At 32.5% G+C, this 27,433-nt stretch overlaps 1 protein-coding gene across 6 annotated transcripts in view; it reads right to left on the reverse strand.

The window, feature by feature from the left end:
- Positions 1-27,433, reverse strand: part of MYO16 (myosin XVI) — a 499,709-nt gene that overhangs the window by 249,269 nt on the left and 223,007 nt on the right. For all 6 annotated transcript variants that reach the window (XM_016145252.2, XM_016145250.2, XM_016145255.2 and 3 more), the window contains 4 exons: positions 20,022-20,132; positions 11,969-12,034; positions 3,047-3,174; positions 496-601 (listed from right to left, as the gene is read on the reverse strand). In XM_016145252.2, coding sequence (XP_016000738.2) covers positions 496-601; positions 3,047-3,174; positions 11,969-12,034; positions 20,022-20,132 — 411 coding nt within the window. The remainder of the gene's footprint in view (positions 1-495; positions 602-3,046; positions 3,175-11,968; positions 12,035-20,021; positions 20,133-27,433) is intronic.

Genomic DNA, 27,433 nt, shown 5'->3' on the forward strand with positions numbered 1-27,433 from the left:
AGTAGTAGGATAAGGAGTCCTCAAGTAAAAGCATTACTGAAAAGAATTTAAAAATCACTTTTGAAGTTTTATTTCCTGCTCATCAATGTCCTTAAGGTTTACTATTGTCAATTCTTTCACCTATACTGAAACTTTATTATCAGCTCTCAGTGATCGACCACGAAAGTTGCTTGCCTGGTCAGCCCCTGCCCAAATGTGCCACACACACAAGTGCACTTTCTAGATGAGCAGGAACAATCTCTAACTATATTACATGTTTCCAAACCTGCTGTTCTGAACAAACATGAAAAAAAAAGGAGTATGTTCAAAATATTTTTTAATATATATGAGAAAATAGAAGTTCACTTGAACAATATACCAAGCCTTAATATCTTTCATTTCCACAAATTTTGACCAACTCAGGGTCAAACTAATGGTCTATTATGATGTCATCCTTTATTTGTAAAGAACATTTCATTGGCTCAACATATTTTCCAAGCCAAATAAGGCACTTACATGTTTAAATTTGGAATCGAATATAGACCTGCTGGTGCTAGATCTACAGGTTAGGTGTCTCATTATTTGTTTGCTGGCTTCAGACTTTCCAGATCCTCTTTCTCCACTGAAATAAAATGAGGAGAAAGCACACATTTACTGTTTAGGTGAATGTAGTAAAAAATTAAATAACCACAGATTATTTTCACACACAAAGGTGGTGAAGAATAACATAACTTTTAATTAGTTTATGGTATCACTAAACTTTTCAATTTGATTCATCATTCAAAATATTTAGCAAATGTATACTATGTTATGTACTCCATGATATTTTAGATGCCGAGACTACAAGTGAATATAACACAACCTCTGCCAGGAACAAGCACTAATAAAACGTGTTATTTTTAATGATGATATTTTGATATTTTTCAGGCATATTTCATAATTTACCTAATTTCTATAGATAATTACTATTATTATATTCCTGAAACTAGACAATATAGGGTTAGCATAAAATTCCAATACAATAATGACAATACCAAAGTGATCTGACGTAAAATAAATATTTTACTGCATCCAAACAGAATATTCATAAAAAGCATTTTACCTATTAGGCAATTTTAAAATACATATATAAAGCTCTTTACCAGTGCTTTCTCAGGTTTCTCCCTTGAACATTTGTTCTGGTAAATTTGTTTAAAGAATATTTGTCAGAAAAGAAGATGAAATTTAATTATTTTATTCAATTCTCAAGTTAATGAATTCTTCTATTCTCCTCACTTGTGTCGATCATAAACATTTTAACTACTTTTAGAACAACCACCCTAGCATCCTCAGCAGAGCAGGTGACAGCGACCTGCACAAGCAGCTCCTTTTCTGGGTTTAAACCCTTTTCTTTTAACCTAATTTTACAGCAAAAACAATCTAGGTATATCATGATGGAAACTTAATTTCTACAATTACGTTTGTTGTTACAAAAATTCTGTATAACCCAGCAAGATGATTAGACGTTTCATAAACCTTTTTTTATCTGATTTTTACTTACATTTACTCAGGGAGAAATCTTGAAAATATCATTTTCCTTTTTCAAGTATTGCTCAAGTTTAAGCTTCATCCAGGCTCAGAAGCCAGCCTCTTGGACTCACATCCCAGATAAGCCATCTACCTGGACCTTCAACTAATTAATAACCATTTACTAATTCACACTGTTGGGCTCACATCCCAAATTCACTATTTACTATTTATGAGGCTCTGGACTAATCAGTTAACTCTTCTAATACTCAGTCATCCGATATATAAAATAGTGGTAGTAATAACAATAATAATACATATATCATAAGGTTGCCAAAGCAACAAATAATACACGTAAAGCATCTAGTGAAGGGCCTAGCACTTAGTAATTTTTCAGTAAATATTAGTTGTTATTTGTCAACACTACAATACACTCCCCGCAATTGCTGTTTTTATAAAATGTTTCCCTTTTTTTCTAAGTAAGGCCAGAAAAGGCAATAGATAATGCAGATAATAACAGAGTTGCTTGACTCAAGAGTGGATAGGGCCACTCTCCAGTACCTCTCTTACCCTGGTGACACTTCAGAACAAGTCTGAAAACAACTACTTCCTTGCCATTTTAGAAACCAGAACACTAAAGTTTGCAAGCCACCTCTCTGACTCTCCATGAAATTTTTGATCAAATTAATAATGTAAAAGTATATAAATAATGCTTATTTAAATATTTAAATAGCTTTTAGGTTCTATCCAGGTCTCCATTTTACACTCTTTCATTTCACTTTGACTTGTTGTGCATTGGTTTATTGACAGATTCAGTTTTCAACCAACACTACGTGTGATAACTCAGGCAAAGCCATGAGAATTTATAGAAGCGCCCTCTTGTGGAGATGTCTCTTAATGTAAAACATAATCCTCAATGCAGATATTATTTTAATACCTAAATATTTATTTAATCTTCTATCAATACATAATCACATTTCACTCTTCTTCTTGTGGTACTTTTTTGAGGGTGCGTGAAAAATTTTTGCTCTAATATAAATCATCCTCCTAAACTACTTGATATTTTTGAGCTAATGCTACCACTACATTTCAATAAAAAATTACTTTGAGTGCATAATTCCGGTGAAAAATGAGCAAAGGTAAATACCTAGAAGCAGGTGGGAGAACCCATATTTGCAAAGTAATTATTGTATTTTGATTTTGGGGCAGCACCACATTTTGGAGAACAGTGGGATGGGTTCACTGATATTGGGTACCTTTCTTTCCCCCTGTGTTCTAAGTTTTGAATGCAAAGGTACTCTTGTTCTAAGTCGTAAATCTTCAAAATGAACTGAGTTTCAGGTTAAGTTTATAGATATTGATTCAGCCACACTTGGAGCTATTTCTAACAACAAAGATATTTTTCCTTTGTAACAGGTCAAATGTACTTATTGCAAAGATATATTGGACTACAAACTACTGAGCAAGTAAATAAATGTAAACCATAAGAAATGAGGACAATTTTACCACCAAGCCCCCAAGGAAAAACTGAGCATCAGGGATGGAGTGAGGGGTGAGTTACCTGAGAATGAAGCACTGGGGTCTCTGCTCCTGGAAAAGCTGGTGAAATGCTCTCTCTGCACAGGAGAAAATGTGAGGTGGCAGAGAGGAGCATGGCTGCCCCATGCTGCTCAGGTAGAGCTGGGAGACCTAAAACAGAGTGCAGCACGAAGACAGAAATTTGTGAAGAGGCTTCAGGATACTTTGCCTTATGACTCAACTGACTTATTTCCAAAACACAAAAGCAAATTTATCTCTAATTTTGAATCTCATTTGTAAATACAAAACATTCGTAAAATTATGCCCTTCACAGTACATTTTAAGCATTCATAATGATAAAATGGAAGCTTAGGTTTGATTCTTCAATACTAGTTTCACAGACTTTAAATAATTCTGCTGTCTTTAAAGAGAGCAACTCACAAAAATCTAGTTTTAATATACATTAAGTAAGCTGAAACTGATAATTTACATCGAATACAATTTCTCTCAGCAACATTTAATTTCAGTAACATAAAAGAAAGGATTTTTAATTTGAATAAGAAGCAGCTGGAACACATATGATTTTATAAATTTCTCAGAAAAACAAAATTTAATTAACTTAATTTCAGTGACAGTGATTTATGATGATTGCCATGGTGATTCAGTGCCAGTATTTTTAAGTCTTTTTGAATTCTAGTGAATCCTGCTACATTTGAATAAAAACAAAATGACAGGAAGACTTCTGAGACATGAAGAAATATCAGACAAACAATTTTTACTTTACAGAATAACTGGCCCATAACTTCAAAACTGTCAAGTTTGGGAAGTTCAAGAGAAGACTGAAGAACTGCTTCCGACTGAAGATTCAAGAGCCGAGCGCTTCAGTGTACCCTATGATGCTGGCCTGGATGGGACGTGGGAAAGACTTGAATGGGCCTCCTGATTAGATGATAGCAGTGCAGCAGTAGTGATTTCCTATTTTTGATAGTTCTATAGAGGTTAGATAGGAAAATGCTTTTGTTTGCAAGAAATGCACAGTCTTCAGGGTTGATGGGACAACATACAATCAAATTATTTGAAATAGTTGAAGAAAAGTCGTTTGTACTACTTATCTGCAAATCTTCCATAAGGTTGAAGGTATTTAAAATTATAGGGAAAAAGAATGTTTAAAAGTATAATGATCTATAGCTATAAGAAATAGTTAGATAAATCTCACAAACATAATGTCAAGTGGAATCTATCAGATATATAACAGAACATACTAAAATATTCTATTTACGTAAAGTACAAAAACAGGTAAAACTAATCTACGCTTTTAGAAGGCACGTTGGTGGAGCCTTGGGCAAGGTGTTAGTGACTGGTAAGGAGCAAAAATGTGGCTTCTGGAGTGCTGGCAATGTTTTGCATCTGAGTGGTCATAGACTTTTATTAGTCTATACATTAAGAAATAAGCACTTTCTCATATGCATTATATCTTGATAAAAACTTTAAAAAGCCAGAGTCATTAAACGGTGTTGTTCCAGTGCAGACACTATGACAAAAGATCATTAGAACACACTACAGAACTAACTCCAGCCCATGCATGGGTGGGGACTTGGTGCGTGACAAGGTTCTGCACCACTTATCAGTAGTAAAGGGTGGTATTGAGAAAATTAATCACGTCTTTGTAATGGAAAGAAACGCTGACTTCTACCCCAGGCCATGTGTAAAAATAAATTACAGATGAATTCAAGTCCCAAATCCCAAATATGAACAGCAAAGCTTAAATCATTTAGAGAAGTATACAGAATAGTACTTTCATGATTTGGGAAAGGAAATAACAGTCACAAATTACATGATAATGACGGGTCGACCTCACAACACTACATTTAACAACTCCCAAGCAATCACAAACACTATACATACAATAAAATAAAAAGTCAAAGCGAAACAGAGAAGCAAAGAAGCTGTGTGTATAATCATGAAATTATCAATATTTTATAAATGACTCTTACTAATCAATAAGAATAAACTGGAAATAAAAGAGAAAATTGGGAAAAAATGTAAATGAAAAAGAATGACCTATAAATACAAGAAAAGATGCAGAAACTCTCTGGTAACCAGAGAAATGTTATTTCAAACAATAAGGTCATATATTACACATGAAATATTGGTAACTTTATCAGCTAATTTAATAATAATAATAATGGCTTACACTTGCTATGTGTTTGCTGCTGTTCTTGGCACTTTATACCTACTCACTCATCCATCCAATCCTCTAAGAAACTTGTTACTTGGGTATGAAAATCATCTTCCTTTTTAGAGGTAAGGAAATTGATGCAAAGAAGTTAGTGATGGGTCCAAGGTCACATAGCTAGTTAGTGGTGGAGCTTGATGTCAAAATAAAGTTTTCTTCAGGGCCGGAAAAACATATCTATACTACCGAGTTCTGTTGTTCTAAGTAATGAGAAGAATAATTTGGCAATATCTTCTAAACTTAGGGAGGGTGGTTTAACTAGGACTCTCTCTGCAGAAATTCTCAAATATTAGCAAAAAAAAGCACACAAAAAAACAGGTCTTACTATTCTTTGTAGGAGTAGAAACAAAGAAATAATTTAAAAGTCTGTATAGGATTAATTAATAAAAATGACTATTTTAATATAATAAAATATTATAGGGCATTTAAAATAAATTAACTAGACCTGAATCTTTCAACATGAAAAATGTTTGAAAACACAATGGTTAATGATTTTTTTCTTAAGAAAAAGATATGGGTAATATGTCCTGTGAGTGAATTAAGATAGAAAATAATGGCATATGCATTTTTATTGCATATATATATATAATCTATATATATATATGTAGTGAATACAAAAGATTGAATGAGAGTATAATAATTACAGAACAGTGGTTATGACTGCTTATGAAAGAAATAAGCTGAAGTGGAAATTACTCTATAATGATAGCACACTATATCATCTAATCTAAGACACCATTTAACAATTAAACTAGAAAACAATGTCTTCTTATCACATTTTAAAGTTGCATTCTGACCTCAGAAGTGTATGTGAAATAATTCATTTTTTATTTAAAATAAATATGTGAGCCCCATGTGGTGGTGTGCACATGACTATTTTATTATTCTTCAACTTTTTGTATTTTTAATTTTTCCCAAATTATAAATGAGTATTAAAAATATTGCAATGATAGTAATGTATACATTATAATTCATAAACCCACTAGCAAGGTTTAATCAAGCTTTATTTTCTTTTAGGACAAATTTCTTTTTGAAAACTTGTACTAGCATGAGTTCACTTCTCCCCAAGTCTAAAATGGACCAAACAGAATTTTGACAAATGCTTTAAAACCAATCTGTTTGTGAAAAATCTTGCAAAAGTTTTCATTAGTCTTATAAACAAAGTGAGACACAAAAGGCAGGAGCATATATCAATCTACTTGTACATGGAGTTCATTTCACATTCCTAGTCTATTTCTTCAAAGCTCCTTGGGGTTACATATCCTCTGTAGGCTGATTTAAAAGGTATTAGATGTGGTAATGCATGTTAAGTGTTTAAATACATTTTTTTTTTCATGCTAACCAAATTAGTAACCTTTTTCAGTTCCCTTTTAAGTCTTTTCCTTTTCATGCAAAATTAGACTTTGTGCTATAGAATATGCCATTGTACCTTCTGATAATACTTTTCTTGATGTTAATCCTAAATGTAAATATGAAATAATAATTTTAATATAATAACATTTTCTATTTATTTCTATTGAAACTCGAAGATTTTCACTTATCCAGTTTCTAGTTTTCTGAGTGACTACAAGCCATCTGACTTTTATACTGGTTGTCATTTTCACTATTAATATTATTGCATGTTCTCAGTGGTCCAGCAAATATCAGAAGGGTCTGCCATTTCCTTTCCCACAAGCCTTCTCTCTCCACCTCACTTTATTCTCTCCCTGTCTGTGTCATTTGGGAACAAGAAGATTCTGGTCAGTAGAAACTTTCTGTGCTCTTTTTCACCTCATGAATGAAGTGACATTATATTAGCTTCATCTGTGGTTATTTCTAGTCTTTGCTGGACTCTCCGAATCCAATAAATAAAGTCTTTCTTTATGGCTCTATTCCCTTCTATTTTCCACTGTGCACAGTACCTCTCGATAAACTGCCAGAAGATTGCAGGATCCAACCACATTTTACTTCTGAAGCCAACCATGCAGTTCCATAGCTTATGAGAGGGACATTTGCAGGCCCTCAGTGTCAGATCCTGTGGAATCTTCAGATGCCAATGGCTTGACTTTGCATGAGCTGTTGGTTTCACATTGTAATATGAACATGTCACTCTACTAGCCTATTTGGATTTCCTATTCATTATCTATATACCAATATATAGATGAGACACTGAAAAATGTTTATTTTTATAAATTAAAATATATATGTATATATACATTATTCATACATCCACATATGCATAGATGTATGTATATATATGTCAGTGTCTCACTGACAATTAGAGGAATAAAAGCGACTAAGTACTGCTCAGTTTTGTATTGTTGTACTCAAAATAAAATCTCGAGAAATTATCGCCAGGTATTTTATCATGAATGGTGTCATTATTTTGCACATTGAGATTTCAAGGTGATATATCCTTGGTTTATGAACTCCACAGTAAAAGTAATAATGAGAAAATCTGAGAAAGGTTCAATACTGATGTGTGAGGGGCCTATGAATATTCACTGCTCAAGCATTTACTCTCATGACTTTCACTAGTTTGTTGCTTTTCTGATTATTTCTTTACCAGTGCATTAGGCCTATTCTTTAGTTGCCACCACAGTCCCTGTCATAGTTACCTCCCTTTGCCTCTTCTTTCTTCCAACTCCTCCTTCTTTATTTTCTATTATCTTTCTACCTTATTCTTAAATGTGGTGTGAATTCTAGAAATCTCACAAAATGAAATGTCTATGTGAATTATTCATTGCATATAATATAGAATCTCAACATTACTTCTATGTAACCTCCAAAAACTTCATATATTCCCTTGAACTAGCTTTCTTGCTTAAATGCCTCTTTTCCACAAATTGATGGTAACGAACAGACTTAAAACACTAATTGTATTGGGTTTCTTTCTTTCTTTCTTTCTTTCTTTCTTTCTTTCTTTCTTTCTTTCTTTCTTTCTTTCTTTCTTTCTTTCTTTCTTTCTTTTTACTAATGGCTCTTTATTTTCTGAAAAATAAAACCCAAACTCTCTAACTTAGCTTTATAATCTAGGCCTAAACTAGATTTTTAATTATTCAGCTTTTTGAACTTCTTAATTTACCAAATTGGTCTCTGCATTCCTCCAAAGAGTCTTATATTTTTTTCATCCCCATAATGTGGCTTTAGATAATTCTCCAAAATATACTGCCTTTACCCTTATTAGAATCTTACTCATTCTTTAAGGTTTGCTCCACAATTTTTTTTTTTTTTTTTTTTTGTCATGTAATGCCTTTCTTAACCTAAGATTTCCTTCCCTTCCAACCTCCCCAATACAGGTATGTCACTGTCCTCAGATACAAGTGGAGTCTGTGATTATCTTTCTAATCATTATTCGCATCTCGTCTCTAGAATATCAATGCAGTTAAGGACAAGGCAACTCTGCTCAGCATCCTTAAATATCTAACACGGCACATTATATTTAATAGACTAAATAAACGTTTGTCAGTTTGATAAAGTATCCTTGTTCCTGATGATAAGTTTGCTTTTCTTTAAAGCCTATTTAGAAAGATCTGGCTACTTTTCTATTCTTTCTTTCTTCCCTAACTCTTTCGTTTTTAAAATGAGCGATGATGCTTGTCTTCAGCATAAATAGGCAGCATGATAATGAACCTTTCCTTGTTGGTTATACTTCATTTAGAACTGTCTGCCTACTGGCCCTAGGAGCGCCACTTCTCCCAGTGATTGCTAGCATCGGATCAACATTGCTTAGGGCAGTGAGCCATCTAATGGACAGGGCTGCTTGCTGTCGTGTGTTTATATCAGCCTGAAAATGAAATTTGCCACAAAGAGTGTTCCATATCTATGATTAATGACCTGCTAGATAAGAAATGAGTATTATGCAAAGGCTTAATATAACACAGTTAACGGCAATGGTAACAAAGTAAAAGACACAGATGGTGCATGTGAATTATTTTTCTCCAACATAAAACACAGAAGTCATTCTTCTGGTTGTATAATTTATACAGATATGGTCATACTCAATGTTTTATTCTCTTCTTTGGTTAAATGAATCAACATGGAAAGAAACAAAACTAAACAAAATTTATCATTTAAAACGATAAAAATACTCATAATTAATTATAATCGATAGACATACAAAAAGAAGTAAAATCTTCTTTTATGTTTCCATAAACCAATGAGATAATTTTAACATGGCTCAGTACATAAGTACCTGATCTAAAATTACAGGTTATTAATAATGCCACAGAGGATGCCCACTAATTCAACCTAAAAATTAAATCCTTGTATCTACCCAATATCTATAATTTTATGGGTTATTACTTAAAGACCTAGGAGTGTAAATTATTTGATTCTACATAATGTATGTGAATTCCAAAACACCAGACACTGTAAAATTTCATTATGACTTTTAAAAATAGGTAATTTTATCATGTTTGAGAGCAGTGCATATTTTACCTAAGTGTATTTATTTTCATCTTACGTTCTATGCCAGGATTAATTGGAAACAATGGATATAAAATAGGATAGCTATATACTGCTTTAGCCATTTTAAGTTTTAATGAAGTATTCTGGTAAAAATCTCAATGCATTACATCTCACTCTTACATTAGTGAAGAAATTTGTCTCTTAATGTTTCTCTTCTCTACTTAGTATGTAATTCTGAAAAAAACTGCAAACACAACATACTATTTGAGACCATAAAGCTGCCTCGCTGTTGACAGCCTAAAAACAAACAAACCACAAAATAACAGGTTTATTCTATTATGAGATACGATATACAATGACAGATAATGCTACATAATAACAATTTATCACATTAAATTTTCCCTAATACTTAGAATTTGACCTCTAGATCCATAGAAGCATTTAAATAGGATTTATGTATGGGTATATTTTAATTCAATTATTTAACCTCACTTTTTTATTACCATAATATTCTTGTTAACTCTATAATCAAATGTGACAATGTAGATATAAGTCCGGGACAACACATCGATAGTTAATTTTAAATAGCATGTCTCTCTATCTGAAACATGCATACAGAATTTAAAAAATAATGGACATGATAGTCCAATCAAGCTTAGATATTTGAAGGAAGATGATCTTCTGATACCAATGCAATAAAAATTATATAGGCCATTTTATCATTTAGCTTTAATAAAGTAGCTGGTACCAGACTAATGATCTCACCATAAACAACTATAAAAGCTGGACAAAATACAAATTAAAAATTCTTTAAGATTTGAAGAAAGTGGAGGTCTGTGAAAATCACCAAAGCAGCTAGGACCTAAGAGATCAAAATCTTGGAAAATATCAAAACGCATCGAGCCAAACAAGATCTTCTCCATAAATTTTTCTCATCATATATCACCACTTTGCATTGTAAAGCTCAGAGTACTCATAGAAAAGAAGCTTTAAGTGTCTAAAAAGCTAAGCAGAGATTTTAGCAGTTACATACTGCTGGAAAGACACAATTTAAAGTTCAGGTATCAGTAACAAAGTAAAGCCAAATGTATATTATCCCAGCTTTTCCAATGAGACATGTAACAGGGCACACTCCATGCATAAGGGCAAACGCAAAATAAAGGAACTCTACGAGAGTCAAGATCATTTGCCTATAAAAAATCAAAATTTCTTTAGACGAAGATAACATCATCCCAGCCTCTATTGATTTTTACATTAAAGGTTCAGTATTCAATCAACAATTTCTAGGAATGCCAGTAAAAACATCCATGTAATGAAAATCAAACTGACAAAAAAACACACACTCAAAACAGACCCAGTTATTATAAGGTATTATTTAGATTAGATTAAAAGAATTAGAATTATTATTATCATCTAGTATTAGAGTTACTAGATTAATAATATAGTTATTATTATCAGTTTATCAAGCACATATTTTAATAAATTTTTAGCAAGACAGAATTTCACCAGAAAACTGGAATCTCTGAGTATAAAATGAAAATTTCAATATTGAAAAAAAAACAACTGATATCAGCAATTTAAAAAATTGTTTTATCTGAAGATTCTAAACAACAGACAAGAGAATTAGTAACCTAGTCAGCCAATATAACCAGACTATAGATCAAAGAGAAACAAATGTAGAAAAGAAAAAAAAAAAGGTTATATTTTTATAGATTTCACAAAGCAAAGAAAAAGTCACAATAGGATATGGATACTATATTAAATTAAATAATAATGAAATTGTGAAATGTCAAAAATGTTGAATTTAGTAAAGCTGTGTTTAAAGCATAATAAAAAGCCTCAAATACTTAGAAAAGGCAGAAATCAATGACATAACTATACAACTTAAAGAACTATCAAATTAAACTCAAAGAAGGTAGAGAGAAGAAAAGAATAAAGATAAAAAGCAGAAACCAGCTGTCTGGAGAATAAATATTCAGTAAAAAAAAAAAAAAAGTCAAGATTTCTTTCTTTGAAAAGATTAATACAATTAATAAATTCCTAACAAAATGATTTTAGAAGGTCAGATGAGGCATAAATTATCAACATATGGAACAGAGAGTAATCATTCCAAATTCTACAAACATTAAAAATTCCATTATGAATAATTCTGTGCCAAAATTTTGAAGATTAAATATAATGAAGATTATCGTTAAGCAAGTATTCAATTTAGAATTTTCAGAAAAATATGACCTTACTCACCTATTATGTTTTTCCCTCTTAATCAGTTATTTGATGCAAATAGGTATGTCTAGTGAATTATTCTACATTATTAAATTATATTTACAATTTTATACTCACCATGGTGGAATAAATTGGCAGCTCTTTGAATGGGTTAACAAGCAAGAGGATGTCCCCAATAAAAGTCTGTTAAAAACAAAAAGATATTTCTAGTTCTTGAACCATATAAATAGCACCATATAAATTAAACATCACTGTGAAAAATAGAGGAAATAGGTAAAAATCACACTTTAACATCCTACGAATTGTTTTAAAGTTTGTAAATAAACAAAAAAGTCAAATTCAAATAAAAAAAAAAAAAGGCTTGTTCCATTGAACACGTAACAGGTAAAATGACTGAATGCTAAGAATTTTTTACATTAAAGGGGTTTTGTGAGAACCGGACTGAATAAAAAATATAAAATTAAAACCCATGGAAAAATATACTGAAGGAAGTAAATGGGCAATGAGTTCTATGTTGCTACAAGAAAATAATAAAATGCATAACTAAAAAAGTTAATAAAACTCTAAAACCAAATAAAGATAGTTTATTTAAAAGGACAAATAATGAGATATAAAGACACAAAGAACAAATGCAACAAAGATAGATATCAAATAAAATGATAGATTTAAACCCAAATCCATCAGTAATTACAACAAATGTAAAGCTACTAAATATTTTAATTAAAAGACAAAGATTATGAACTGGATTAAAATACTATATGATACTTTAAACAAAAATACCTTTAATATAAAAACTAATAAAATTTGAAAGTTAAAGAATAAAGCAAGCTATATATGCAAACAATAATAACAGCAAAAAAGACGGTTTAGCAATACTCAATTCATAGAAAATACACTATAAGGCAAGAAGCAGTACCAGTGATAAAAAGAGGTTTTCCACAATGATAAAGTTATAAATCAGTCAGGAAGATACAGCAATTCTAAATTTTTATACAAATACTATCTAGCATAAAATAGAAGAAGCAAAAATAGCATTAAGGAGAAAAACATAAATTCTGAATGATAATGGGGGAATTTTAAGATTTTTTTCTTAGTAACTCAGGAAATCAGAAAAAAAAATTGAAATAAATCCTTATCAAGTTGACCAACTGACATACAGAACATTGTCACCAACAACTGCAGAATATATGTACATTTTTGTAAATTGAACATAGACCAGTCTCATCACATTAGAAGGATTTGAGCCACACAGAGTATAGCCTCTGCTCATGGTAGAATTAAGATAAAATAATGGATACCTAAAAAAAAAAAAAAAAAAATCACCAAATGTTTAGAACTTATACTTCTGGAAATAACCTATAAACCAAAAAAAGAAATCGCATTGTAAATGAGAAAATATTTTGATGACTACATCAAATAACTTGTGACATGCAACTAAGTTATACTTGGTATAAAAATTATGCTAAAAAATAAGACAGGCTGACTAGTTAATGATCTAAGTATCCATTTCAAAGAACTCATCAAATTATATCAAGTAACAGAAATAATCAATATAAGAACATAAATTAATATAATGTAAACAAAAGCCAAAGGTGATCTTCTGAAAAATCTTATAAAATGATGAGTACCCTAAAAAGTCTGGACTGACTTTCCAGAAAAAAATGCACAAACTACAAGTATTGGTAATATAACATACTCACTACAGATTCTATAGACATGAAAATAGATAAAGATATTAGCAATCATATTTTAGCAACTATGTTTGGACATTCAAATAGGTGGACAATAATCTATCATCTTATCAAAATGAACAAAATAAGAAAGAGAAAATTAAACTAGCTTTTTCTCTGTAGAAGAAATTTAATCCACGCCTAAAATCCTTTCCAGAAAGAAAACATATTTCACTGATGAATTCCTCCCAACATGATGTACAAAATAAAGTATTCCAGAAAATAACAGAAGAAGAAACACTATTTATTTCACTTTATGAGAACTATATAAATTTGACATTAAAAACCTAACTGGTATATTTAAAGAAAGGAAAATTATAAGCTGTTCTCTCTCATTAAAATACAAGCAAAAATTCTGAGCAAAATGTTGACAAAGTAAGTTACAGTAATACAATCAACAGATAACATATTTAAACCAAATAGGTTTAGTATAGTACTGCAAGGTTGGCTTCATATTAGAAGATCAACTCTTAAAATTTATAATACGAAGAAGTAAAGTCATATGATCATCTCAATTCCCACTCTTGATTAAAAATAAATAAAAACTTTGAAAACTATTAATATAATGGAACTTAATCTAATAAAAAGTAACTGCACCCACTGCATAATTACTATAAACAACTTGCTTAACGATAAAACACTGAAAACTTTTCCCTGGGATCAAAAATTAGAAAAGATGACTTCCAGTCATCTTTTTATTGACAGTCCTATCCCATGAAATAATGCAAAAAAAGAAAGAGGCTATCAAAATTGAAGAGAAAAATGAAAGTCATTGTTTAGAGACTACATAAAAGTATATGCAAAAAATCTAAATTAAATCTAAAAATCTAAATCTAAATCTCCATATAAATTAATATTTAAATATGAATTTAACAAGTTTGATGGATAAAAGGTAAATATAACAAATCAAAATTGTATCTGTATGTTAGCAATAAATAATTAAAAATGAAATATGCTTGTTATTTTCGATAATATTTATTACACCAATGCTTAAAAAATACGTAGAAATAAATCTAATACTAATAGGCAAGAATTCTACAGCAAAAATTTAAAACTACTCCAGAGAAATTAAAGATGATCAAAGGAGTGATATAACATTCCATCAATTGGAAAATCAAATATTCTAAAAATCTCAATTATTCCTAACTAATCTATATATTCAATGCAAAGTCAATGAAACTCTAATTGACATTGATAAATTGACTTTAAAATATATATGGATGTCCAAGAGTCATGATTAGACAAGACATTTTGAAGAACAAAGTCAGAGGACTTTCTATATATCAAGATTTATACAGCTATGATGATTTAAATATTTTGCTATTGGGTCATAGACAGACAAACAGAACCATACAACAGAAGACAGAGTCTAAAGACAGACCTACTCTTGAAGGTCACCTAATATATGACAAAGGTGCCACGGCTGTGAAAACAGGGAATCACATGGGAAAAATATTACTTAACTCTTCCCTTTAACCTCTGTGAAATCATTTCCATATAGGTAATACACCTCAAATGTTAAAGTTAAAACAACCTAACTTTAAGAAGAAAATATAGTAAAATATTTTCATGACCGAGACCAAAAAGCACTAAACTTAAATAACTTCATAAAATTACAAACTTCTCTTCATCTAAAGACACTATTAGAATACTAAAATGCAAGCCACAAACTGAGAGAAAATGCTTGGAATATGTATATTTGACAAAGAAAGTATATCATGAATATATAAAAACCCTAAACATCAAGAAGAAAAAGTAAAATAACCTTATTTTTTTTTAATGGTATTATAATTTAATGGACACTTCACAAAGGATAATGAAAAGAGCAACAAAACACATATTGGTAACATCTTTATAGTTACCAGAGAACCTGAAGTTAAAACCATAAAGGAATACTACTGCCCAACTGCCAGAAAGGCTAGAATTAAAACAAAACAAAACAAAACAAAACAAAAACAGTAATAAAACAAATAATACTGACCATGCTAAGTGTTAGTGAGGATGTGGAAACCTAAAAATCTGTGGTGGGAGTATAACCACTTAGAAAAACCACTTGGCTGTATCTATCTGATGATGCTGGCCCTCTATTCTAGGTAAATATCCCATGGAAATACACCTATATGTTACCCCACAGAAATACTTACATATGTGTGCCCCTCCAAGAGATATGACAGTTTATAACAGTATTATTTATAATAACTTAAAAGTGAAAAATATTCAAATGTAGAGTCAATAAATTAGAATATATATATTGCACAGCAAGCAAAATAGTAAATGCTGCTATAAATGACAGTAAAGATGAATATCAGAAACATAATAACAAATAAAAGATGACAGACACAAAAGAGAATGCACTGGATAATTCCTTTTATATAAAGAAAAAAAAAGGCAAAGCTATTCAGTAGTCCTACATGCCTGAAACTTCTGAAATGATTAAGATGAATTAGAGAAGAAGCTTCTGATATTCTATTTTTTTATGAAGATGCTGGTTACATAGGCGTATTTACCAAATAAAACTTCATGTAGCCGTACATTAATGATAGTACATTATTCACTTCATATGTTGTAATTCAATACAACATGTACTTTAAAAAATTGGCCAATATTTTATAGCCAAAAAAAGGAGGAAATAAATAAAAGAGAAATAATTGACCAAAGGGTGACCTTATTAGTTTAGTATTTGATAACTGCTTTTCAATCCCAAAGAAGAAAAAATAAAGATAGACAATACACTGAGGGAGAATTGAGAATTCCACTAATAAAGACAAAAATTCCAAAAATGTAATCAAAATACAGTGCCTCTAAATTGCATTTTCTTATTGAGATATAATTTTATCTTGACCTAATTATTGAAGAAAATTGAGTATTTTTAAAAATGTATTTTGTGATAAACAAAAATAATTATAAAAATATTATCTGAATGTTAATGACAGTCATATAGGATAATTTTATATAGGTTTATGCCATATTCTGATGAAGCTATTCTGATGAAATGAAACATTTTAAATATACTGCAGAAAAAAAAATTTTAATTACAGAAAGCTAAAGATTTCCTTTACCTTATTTTTCTAATGCATTGCATTTTTTAAAATAGTTTACACATGTCAAGTGTTCAAAAGTGTCTTTTAGATTGAATAGAATCACATGGCAAGTACTACACAGTATAGCACAGCATATTGAAGATGAGGCTTTAGATAACTAGGCTAAGGGATGGTACTAGCTTAGGAAAAATGTGTCCATCTAGGTAATTTCGAATACCATGGAAGTGAGAGAGACTTCAACTTCTGACACCAGACTGCCAATTTTCACTTCTTGAGATGCTCTTAAGACTTGCTACATCCACCTGATGATTCTTTGATGAGAATATTAATTTATTAAGAGACTGAGATGAGCCATGCTATGTACTTGGTTGATCAGCTGTTAAAAAATTTATTTTTATTTTGTGGGGTTTTTAACTTTATGGATCTCAAAGTTCTACTAGGGTACTTGTAAAGAGAATATTGCCTCTATGCTTATCAGCCATCCATAAAGAGATTTAATTGCATATTCTATTTTCTCTGTTACTGTTGACAATAATTATTCAGAAAATGCAATGGACTTATTCTGTGCATTTCTTAGCAAGCAAATGTCTCATCACCTGCAATCCATTCATTTCTGTTTGATGGTTCAGGAACTTCCTATTCCTACAGACTATATAGAAACTTTCTAATCTGATATTTAAATGGAATACTATACACTTATGTAAAAGAGTAATTTACAGATTATTTTGAAGTATTTTATAGAACAAATTAGACTGTAGCAATAAAATAAAATTAAAAATCCTTGTTAAACAATTAATTCAACTGAAATATTTTATTTTGGCTCTGATTGACCCTGGTGGCAGCAGTAAAATCATATGCTGTGTATATTTTGAGAGTAGTGCTGATAAAACTTGCAGTAAAATCAGACAATGGATACGGAAGAAAAGTAAGCATCTATACTCTTACCGGGCACATTCTCCTGAAAACTAGAATGGAGATGCCATTAATTGGCATGGGAGAGGCAATGGGGGGGGGGGGGGCGGTGTTGGGAGCATGAGTGTCCAGATCAGGTGATCAAATTTGCACGTTTTAATCTTGAGACATTTATTAAATTTGTGCTTTTATATTTGTGGGAAAGGAACATTTGCTTTTATTTCCAATTCATCATAAGCTGATACTTTTTGCAAAACATAAGAAAGATTAATCCTTAGAAAAATTAAAATATAAAAGACAAAGACATATAAAACCTGAGTCTTAATAGATTTGACAGATATAAATTGAGACATCAAATTGCTATAAGTTTCTACATGTTGACCCTCATTCCAGACTTGTAGTAAAAAGTACATATACCAATGGTTCACAGGAGACACTTTGAGAATCACTTATTATTCAAGCAGTAATGTTTAAATTGCTTGTCTATCCATGAGAGATGAACTCATATATTACAACTTCGAATACTCATCACAAAATTAATCCTAGATGATTTAGCTCTTCAATATTTCAGGGATGAAGAAAAGAAAAACCATGTTTCACACAGTGGCAAAATTATATTTCTTGTGAGCTTTAGCAAAGCAAGGAATATTAATTCTGATTATGCAGATAGAAAGCAGATAGTATCTATGAAGATGGTCCACTATGTGGAGGAGTTAGAGCCATGACTCAGATAAACAAGTTGGACATATTTGTTATTCAAGACCAGAAAGTGTTTGGCCAGGCCTCATAGTGAGCAAACCACCTTTGCTCCCATTTTCACTGAACTTAGAGTCTAGTACAGTAGCCAGATGCTAATCAAACCATGAATAAGGTATATAATCACAAGCAGTGAGTTAATCTGGAAGGTCTAGAAAAGTTTACACAATGACTGAAGAATTTTGGGGTGGGAGTTTACAAAGCTAAGTATTTCATGGAAGTAGAAAGAGGAATTTATGGAAAGAAAAATGAAGTCCCTGATGTGGGAAGGAGGGTAATGATCAGTGCCTAAGTGTCACCATGGTGTTTAGGTGGCTGGGGGCTGATGAGTCTCATAGTAGGTCCTAGACCCTGGAGTAAGGGTTAGGGTCATCTTCCCAATGAAAAACAATATGGCACAAGAAAGTCTACAACTGGGAGTTTTAAGATTACATTTGTTCTCTACAAAAATTACTGTAGTTCGTTTCGATATGAGGTTGAAATGGAATTCAGTATCCTTCAGAAAGTTAGGAGGCTGTCGAAGATGGGATGGTGGTGGTTTTGAAGAGGATAGCAGCCACAGAGATTGAGAGAAGTACATTAAACAGTTATTTGGGAAACAAAGCCATTTGAAAAGCATGAAGGAAATAAAGAAATTCACGACAATTCAAGCAGTAGTCTTCTGATAATATAATTAAGAAGTTAAAAAAAAAGAATTAACACAAAGATGAGAAGGCGGGAAAATGGACTACAAATAACGCACAAGTAATAGGGTACCAGACCAAAGTAATTGTGTTTCACCACTTTATGTCAAAGACTCACTTTCATTAATTTTGATAGAAGTATTTAATTTTAAGTGTATTTACAGTGGCAGGCAATTTATCCGAGCTTTAAGATGCTGCATTGAATTTTCACAGGCCAATCAGCACCCGACAATTTATTGCCTGTAAGGAAATCTGACTTCACATTTACACAGAAATTACTTAATTTCTCAGTAGACTAGGGGAAAAAAGGGTGTTATCAAAGAGGATAGCAGCCATGTGTATAATCAGATTTCTCTACAGACATTCTGATTGAATTGCTCAGCGTTGAATATAATAAAATCAAGGGGAAGAGAAAGAGAGATTGATTGAGATTTAAGATCATGTGGTGTCGAAATTGTTCCTAATATTAAAAGAAATAACACATATAAACCAGAATAGAAAGAACCATGGCAAATCAATTCTCCATGCTGTTTGTCATCTGAGTCATATATATTTGAATCCTGTTATTAAAGATCTTTGTATAAATTATTCACTTTACAGACAAAGACATTTCCCGGTAATTTAGAGGAACAATAGTTTATCTTTTCATGCAAATCCAAAGGCAGTCCTCCATGCATAATCAACTTTTCCTCTTAAGTTTCTTTTTTCAGATCTAGCAGGCTAAATTAAAGTAGTGAAACAAACAGCATTTCTAAAACTGATTTTCAAATCCTGCTGGTTCTAGCAAGATATTCCACAGCAAGCATTACAAGAAAGTTGTCTACCCTCAGGATATTAACTTTCACTTAACAACTCTGAAATTTGAAACTGTGCTGAATATGCTTTATAACTGAACCAGAAGAATCAACCTGAACTCAGGAATCCACCTTAAGCTTTCAGCAGGGCCAGAAGCAACAGTAAACCCATTACCTGTAACATCTGCAGCACTGAAGGGTGAAAATATGCAGCAAGACAAATGCAGAGCAAAGGCAATTTCAAGGGCACTTACGTATATCTGATTGTTCCCAAAGCGCTTCTGAATTTCATAAAGCAGGCTGCCATCGTTGAGCTCACTGAGCGTTGCTAGGTCATCATTCGGAGCAGGAGGCATTAGCTTGACCTGGGGAAAAAAATAAGCAAGATCAATTCTAATTGCTTTGCAATCAACTTTCTTCACAGTTGGATGTTCCATTTCAATTACATGTCAAAAGTTTAAAGACCACATGAGTTTGAAACTGTTATTAAGAGATGAAATGGTTCACTTACAAGGAATAAAAAATTGAACAGGCACAAAGAAATATAGTCAGACGAGAATTTCTATTCTGTGTCTATGACTGTGCACACACACGCGCACGCGCGCGCACACACACACACCCCAGATGTTACCTTACATCCCTCAAAGTCATTAAGTCTTGTCAAAATCATTTCAGCATATTGATTCTTCCTAGTCCCTACTTACAATTTCGACAGCTCTGAACTGTGCTGAGTTCTTTCTAAGACAAGTAGCTGAAAAAAAACTCATGTACTGCACAAAGCTAACGCAAGATTTCTCTCTCCTAGTACTGTTGTTGGCATGGAAGCAATGTGCCTGGGATTTAGTTTCTGCATACATGTAGGAGGAGGCCAGATTTTAAAAACAGACTAGAATGCTGGCTTGTGATTTTTATTCTGCTCTACATCACTCTTAAGATTAAAGAAGCTATGAGATTAAGATAATTCTGTAAAAGAAAGTTCTCCTATTCAATTTAATATGAAGTGACAGATTTTTAAAAAGTCAATATTAAAAATAAAGTATTTGAATTATTTAATTAGATGAAAATCTATCCTTTACAAGTTAGAAATGGGCAAAGTTTAATTTATATATGCAAGATATGCTTTGAAAAGTAGACGTTTCATATAATATGACAGCTTTGGTTTTCTTACATGAAACAAGGAGGAGAAAAACAAGAATATTCTTATTAATGCCCCTGTGAGTTCATTGGTGCCACATTGAATTTTTAATAACAGTAAGTTTATTTGTATTATTAACATTTGTGTTTGTATTCAATATTCATGTTTGCATTTTATACTTGTATTTGTATTATATATTGAACTAGTGGATGTACCATCACTCAATAAACTCAAATATTACTGTTTATCGAATAAATGTTTATAGAGTAAAAAATATTACACATTTTTTAAAAATTACATTTAGGACTCTTTTTCTGAGTGACTATTTCCCAAAATGCAATCATTCTCATGAGTTCATAAATTCAGATCATTGTTTTCCCAGACTGTTTCTAATCCTAATGCATTAATAATAGAAACTTAAATTCTTTACTGGGAATTTCAAACAGTCAGAAGAGTGGTTTGCTATGTGTTCCAGTTGGAAGGGTGTCAAGGCAGTGGGCTCTCTGGCATTGGAGATCCAATCACTTGCATACACGTGAAACACAATATTCCAATAGCTGCATGTTTGTTTATTAAAAATTAACTTATAAACTATTACAGACCTCAGATAGGTCAGGAATAAGACTCTCTCCTCCCCATGGCATATACACACTCAGCCAACACCTTGAGTTTATTATCTTCTCTGTTTTTGCAGCATTAAAAAAACCCATAAAGAGCATAAACACAATCTTATTAAAATTAGTTATTTGACTGTGGGTTAGACGCATAGCTCTAAGGCTTTGATATGTCAGAAATGTTTACTTAAATAGTCCAAGGATAGTATTCAAAACTGGTTACTTGTTGCTGAAGATCTCCTAATATTTTCTGGGTTGTCAAAATAAGTTTGAGGATTAGGTGATATCGGTTTTCTAATGTTATACACTTAGTTCCACTTTTGGGAGTCTTAGGTCTATAGTGCTCCCAAGACTGACTGCTCTTAGAGAAACAAGAAAATTAAGCAGTGATAACCGCCTCTTCCTAACCCCTAGGTAAGGTACCTGGTAGTCATCAGTCTTCTCAACCCACACAGTTTTTATTCATATCAGTCATGCTCATTCAGGTAAAAGTCTTACACATTGATCTGAGCTACCCCACTCTGAATACGGGAAAAGTCAAGCTCATCTAAGTCTAAGACATCAATGATTTATATTCACCTAGGTGAATGGTGTTTAAATCCTAGTGGTATATATTCCTATCTGTGAGATCGTGAACATTTTTCTTAACATCATCACTTTCAGTTCTCTTATAAAATATGATAAATAATGGTATGTCTCTCATAGCTGTTTGTGAGAATTAACTTTATGTGGAGTCTGGCATGGTGCCTGTTATGCAAGTACGTGTGGAATAATGGGATGGATTGTTATGCAGCGAGTAAAACATCTAGGCAGTACCATGGACACTAATGGTAAACTTTCTGCCAACTTTCTCCAGGACTGCCATTGGAGGTGAGAGGAGGCACTCAGTTGTAGGGCTCTGTGCCTGTCTCTGTTGCTCTCAGCAAAGGCACTCAGCTTTTATCTGCTTTAGGAATTGCAGTTTTCATTTATATATGCCTTTAAGGGGAAGGATCTGCTGCTAACCAATAATTTTAAAGTTGCATTTCATTGATATACTCCAGCATCTTTAATTGTAAGTACAGAACTTGAAGTCCAGAGAGGCCAAGTGATTTCCTCGGGGCCCCACAGATAATAAATTAGAAGTAGAAGCTGGGATTATAACTATTAGGTAATAATGGAGGAATTCTAGCAGGTAATGAATAAATTTGGTGAAATATATTAGATAATTTGCTTTTTTTCCTTTGCTCACCTACTTTTTGCCAGGCATTGTACAAAGATTTAGTACAAATAGGGACAAGGAATGAGGTCTTCTACCTCAGAGTGTTTACAGTCTACTGTGGGAGAAATAAGGACATTAATAAGAAATTACAAATATGAAAAATGTTATGAAGGAAAAATACAGAATGCGATGAAAAAAGAAAAATTATACTTTTGAGTGGATGATCTAAGAAGTCTTCTCTGAGGAGGTCACATTCTAGTTGAAATTGGAAATAACCTAAAAAGGCCATCCTTTGGTCTGTGGGAGAAGATGGGTCCAGGGAGAGGGAGGAGATGGCAAAGGCCCCAAGGTCAGAAAGAGATGGGTGTGTGGAGGCCCTGTTCATTGGTTCATGAAGCTGGAGGGTAAAAGGAAATGGCAGCAGATGGTGATGGAGGAGCAGATGGAGCTTGTAGGTCACGGGAGGCTCCACTTAATTCCAAGGATGCTGGAATGTCACTGAAGGGCTGAGGTAGGGGTCTGATAAGTGCAGCTTTACACTGTTAATGTAATAACACTCCGGCAGCCCATAGAGCGGAAGGCAGAATGGTGAGACCAGTTAGCAAGCTCCAAATAATGGTGGCCCAGCAAAGGGTCTGAGGGATGGATTCGATATGGATTTAAGAGGAAGAGGAACTACCAAGCTCAACTGTAAGTGTACCAAGCTTCACTGCATTTAAGAATCACAGACTGGAAGCATGTGAAAGGAATTCAGAAAATAAGTAGAAATGGGTAAATATGTATTTTCTAGAAATGACAAGACTACTGACAAAAATCTTTATATAGAGTGAGACATAAAAAGGAACTTTCATCAATTTAGAGATGGATATAAATATCTTTTCTTTCTAATGTCTTCGCAAGCACTTCCCAAAATACTAAGACTTATACACACAGACATGCATCCTAGAAAACTAATATAAATTAATATGTGCACACATACATCTTAAAAAATTAATATGCACATGGATATTCATGTATATACATGAGACAAGGCAAAAATATAATTGCAACAAATTCAAACAATAAAAGGATAAGACAAAAGTCTCTCCTACACATTAGCACATATAAGTCCCAAAGAAATCATAAAGAGAAGAAAAATCAAGAGCAAGTATTTTTTTCCTCTTTTTCTTCAGAAATAATGATTTACACTAAGATAATAACTTCCTCTTATAACCACAACTCTAACGAGCTCAATGCAAATTTCTGCATGCATATTTAAAAAAAAGAATGAATAGCACTAACAGAAGTTCCACATTTGTTCTGACAAGCCTAAAGAGCTGTCGCAGACATAGCCTTGGTATTCTTAAGGATTTTCATCTACAGTGGCACAGCTGTTGTATGGGTTAGGGAAAACACTAGGCTCACAATAAAAATGTGAGGACTCTCTTGTCTGTTTGTAGTAATCAAATGCGACAAGTACAGTATTAGAGTAAATCAAGGGAGGAATTCCTTGCATTTAACATATCAAGATTCCAAAATGATTAGGAAGGAAGCTTTGTTAATCAATCATAAGCAAGGTTATCAAAGGGACACATTCTTTATAAAGATTTCAAAAGCATTATGACAGTCAATAACAAGAAAGAAAAAGAAAAATATTTCTGTGAATATTTTTATATTATAGTTGTAGACTCAATAGTACATACTAGCAACATTTACCAAGCAATTATAACAAGTAAAAAGAGAGACAGGGAGCATGACACAGAGAACGCAGCCAGCAGTAATGTAATGGCTATGCGTAGAGCCAGAGGGAAGATAGAGTAATCAGCAGGGTTGTTTCATAAACTAAATAAATGTCTAACCAATGTACTGCATACTTGAAACTAATAATAAAATTAAAAGAAAAAGAGATGGGATAAGTACATTAAAAAATTAACTTTCTCCTCTAGAACTGATTATTACAGATTTTCTAGAGACATATAAATATCTTTTATAAATCTTTCTATATATTTTTCCAAAAAACAGTGATCTAGAACAAAAAGCAGACAAAATCCAGGATAGAAAGTTAGGAAGAACCTAGAAGAAACACTTTGAGAAATGTTATGAGACCCAAAGGGACTTTAAATTTTGAAAATATTCTGAGTTCACGGATTCCTTGTCTCCCCTTGTCAAAACTGCTTTGAGTGTTGTCTACTTTGTTATTTTGTTTGGTTGTTGTGACTTTTCTCTCTAGGAGGTTAGTGGTATATGTTCAGGAACTAGTCATTCAATGGGAAAAAGAGATGCTCTGAGTAATGGGATAAGAGCAACAAGATCTTGGGGAAGGTAGGTTAGAAGAAAAGAAACAAGTGCGCGTGAATGAAGAAGTAGAAAATAAGAAAAAACCAAGGTGACTGGGAGAGTCATGACAGGGAAAGAGGTGATGATCTTACAAAATACTTTATACTAAAGCTACCAGAAGCTGAAGCCTGTCACCATGCATACAGAGCATTTCAACTGTTTTTTCCTTGTTTTTATTATTCTGTTAGCTGTTTCTATGTGAAATTTATCAGTTCCTTTCACTTAATATGCCTTTGTTTGGCTGAGGATTTACATTTTGTGTATGTGAATATCGGTTTATCTGCAGACTACAGAAAGAAAATTCTCTCCAATCTTTGAAGCCCCTATACTGCACATGCAGCTGTGGAATGCAAATTTTCTCTCCTATATATAGAACTGGCCCAAGTCAGCAGGGCTCTAGAAGAGGAACCAGGAGCTTGCTGTTGTGTCCTCGAAACATGTAAGTTAAGTATTAAAGGTCTATGATAACTTGCTCAAAGTGATATTTTGAGAATTAAATAATGTAAGTAAAAGCAGTTTCAAGCTTTGAAATGTTGACCAATACAAAGTATTATTTTATATTATCATATTCCAAAATAATCTTTATTTAGTTGAAAACAATAAAACCCGATCGATGTGCTGACAGGATTTACATGAATTAAAAGCAGATAAATTAGTGAATAAATAGAGGACTCGACCCCTCTGGCAAAACCTAATATATAGTCTATACATAAGAATAATAAAATAATGAATCCATTTTATCAAGTTTTATTCTGTTCTTGGTAAAATGCTGTCACCTTACAGGCTAATCTTTTGTTACCACCGTAACAACCATATGAGGTCAGCACTATGTACCCATTTCACAGACGAAGCTTAGTCACATTAAAGAACCTCCAGAGCCACAGCGCTCCAGCGACAGACCTGGACCAGAGTGAAGCTGTGTGACTCATCACCTTTCTCTTCACTCCCAGGCTAAAACATGCACTCACTAAATGCGACAGACATTTGACCTGAATTCCAAGCTTGAACTAAATATTTTGTATTTAAATAAATATGTTCTGAAAGGAAAGAAGAGAGGGAGGGAGTCAGAGAGGGAAGAAATCCAGAAGGCAGGAAACTAGAACAAGAATGGAAGAGGACAGGGGAGGGGAGGAATGGGAGGGGGAAACAGAGCTAAAAGGGAAAAAGAGGAAGAGTGTCCTACACATTTTTAAGAAACTTAAGGCAAATTCTACATTCTCATGCATATGATAATAGCAACTGTTAATTTTGGTGATTATCAGAACCAAAAAAATGTTTAAACCAACCCTTAAATGTCCATTTACACAGTTACCATTTGATAAGACCTACATTTTATAAAAAACTAGAAGGAAAGATGATGTGGGTTTTGTTTCACTTAAAAATTTTCCTTTTATTTATACATTCCTCATTGACCATGTTAATCAGAAACTTGTTTTCACAAACCTTTTCTAAACCTCTCCTATGGAATGTGAATATATAATACAATTAGGATTCTTCCTATATTTTTCCTCTGGAGGCAATCACCTATGCACCTCATAGCCAAGAATTTATCACAGTGTGAGATATGAGTGAATATTATATAGATAATACATAAACATAAACCCTGAATAAGCCATTTATTCTCTAATACCAAACAAAAAAATATGAATATAACTAATTTTAATGTTTAGGATACAGTTATAAAGAGCTTACATTACAAAAGAAAAGTCATTCTACTTTTAAAGATAAAAGAATTATGCTTGACACTATATCATGAATTTTCTCTCATTTTTTAAAAGATTTTAAGTTTTTAGGTAAGTTTTAAATTTACAGCAAAATTGAGAGGAAGGTCTAGAGTTTTCCCATATACCCCTGACCCTATACACACAGCCTGCCCCTTTATTAACACCCCTGATTAGAGCAGTACATTTGTTAAAACCAATGAACCCCAAATGACACATCATTGTCATCCAATAGTTTACATCAAGGTTCACTCTTGGTGTTGTACATTCTACGGGTTTTAAGAAATGTATAATGACATGTATCCATCATTATAGTATCATACGTAGGAGTTTCAGGACCCTAAAAATCCCCTGTGCTCTACTTAGTCATATCTCCCCTACCCAATCTTGGCAACCACTAATTTTTTTTACTGTCTCCGTGGTTTTGCCTTTTCCAGAATGTCAAAAAGTGGAATCAGTGTATGCAGCCTTTTCAGATTGGTTGCTTTCATTTAGAAATATGCATTTAAGGTTATAGGAAGTTCATAGGATCCTTTAAAAAGTTAAGAAAAAAACTTTGCCTTAAATTTACCTAACTTTCAATATGTCTACTGCTATGGACTCAGTTATGTCCTCCATAATTAATATGTTGAGGCGCTAACCACCAATGTGACTATATTTGGAGACAGAGCTTTAGGAG

The sequence above is a fragment of the Rousettus aegyptiacus genome, unplaced genomic scaffold (assembly GCF_014176215.1).
Source record: "Rousettus aegyptiacus isolate mRouAeg1 unplaced genomic scaffold, mRouAeg1.p scaffold_m13_p_11, whole genome shotgun sequence".
Taxonomy (NCBI): Eukaryota; Metazoa; Chordata; class Mammalia; order Chiroptera; family Pteropodidae; genus Rousettus; species Rousettus aegyptiacus.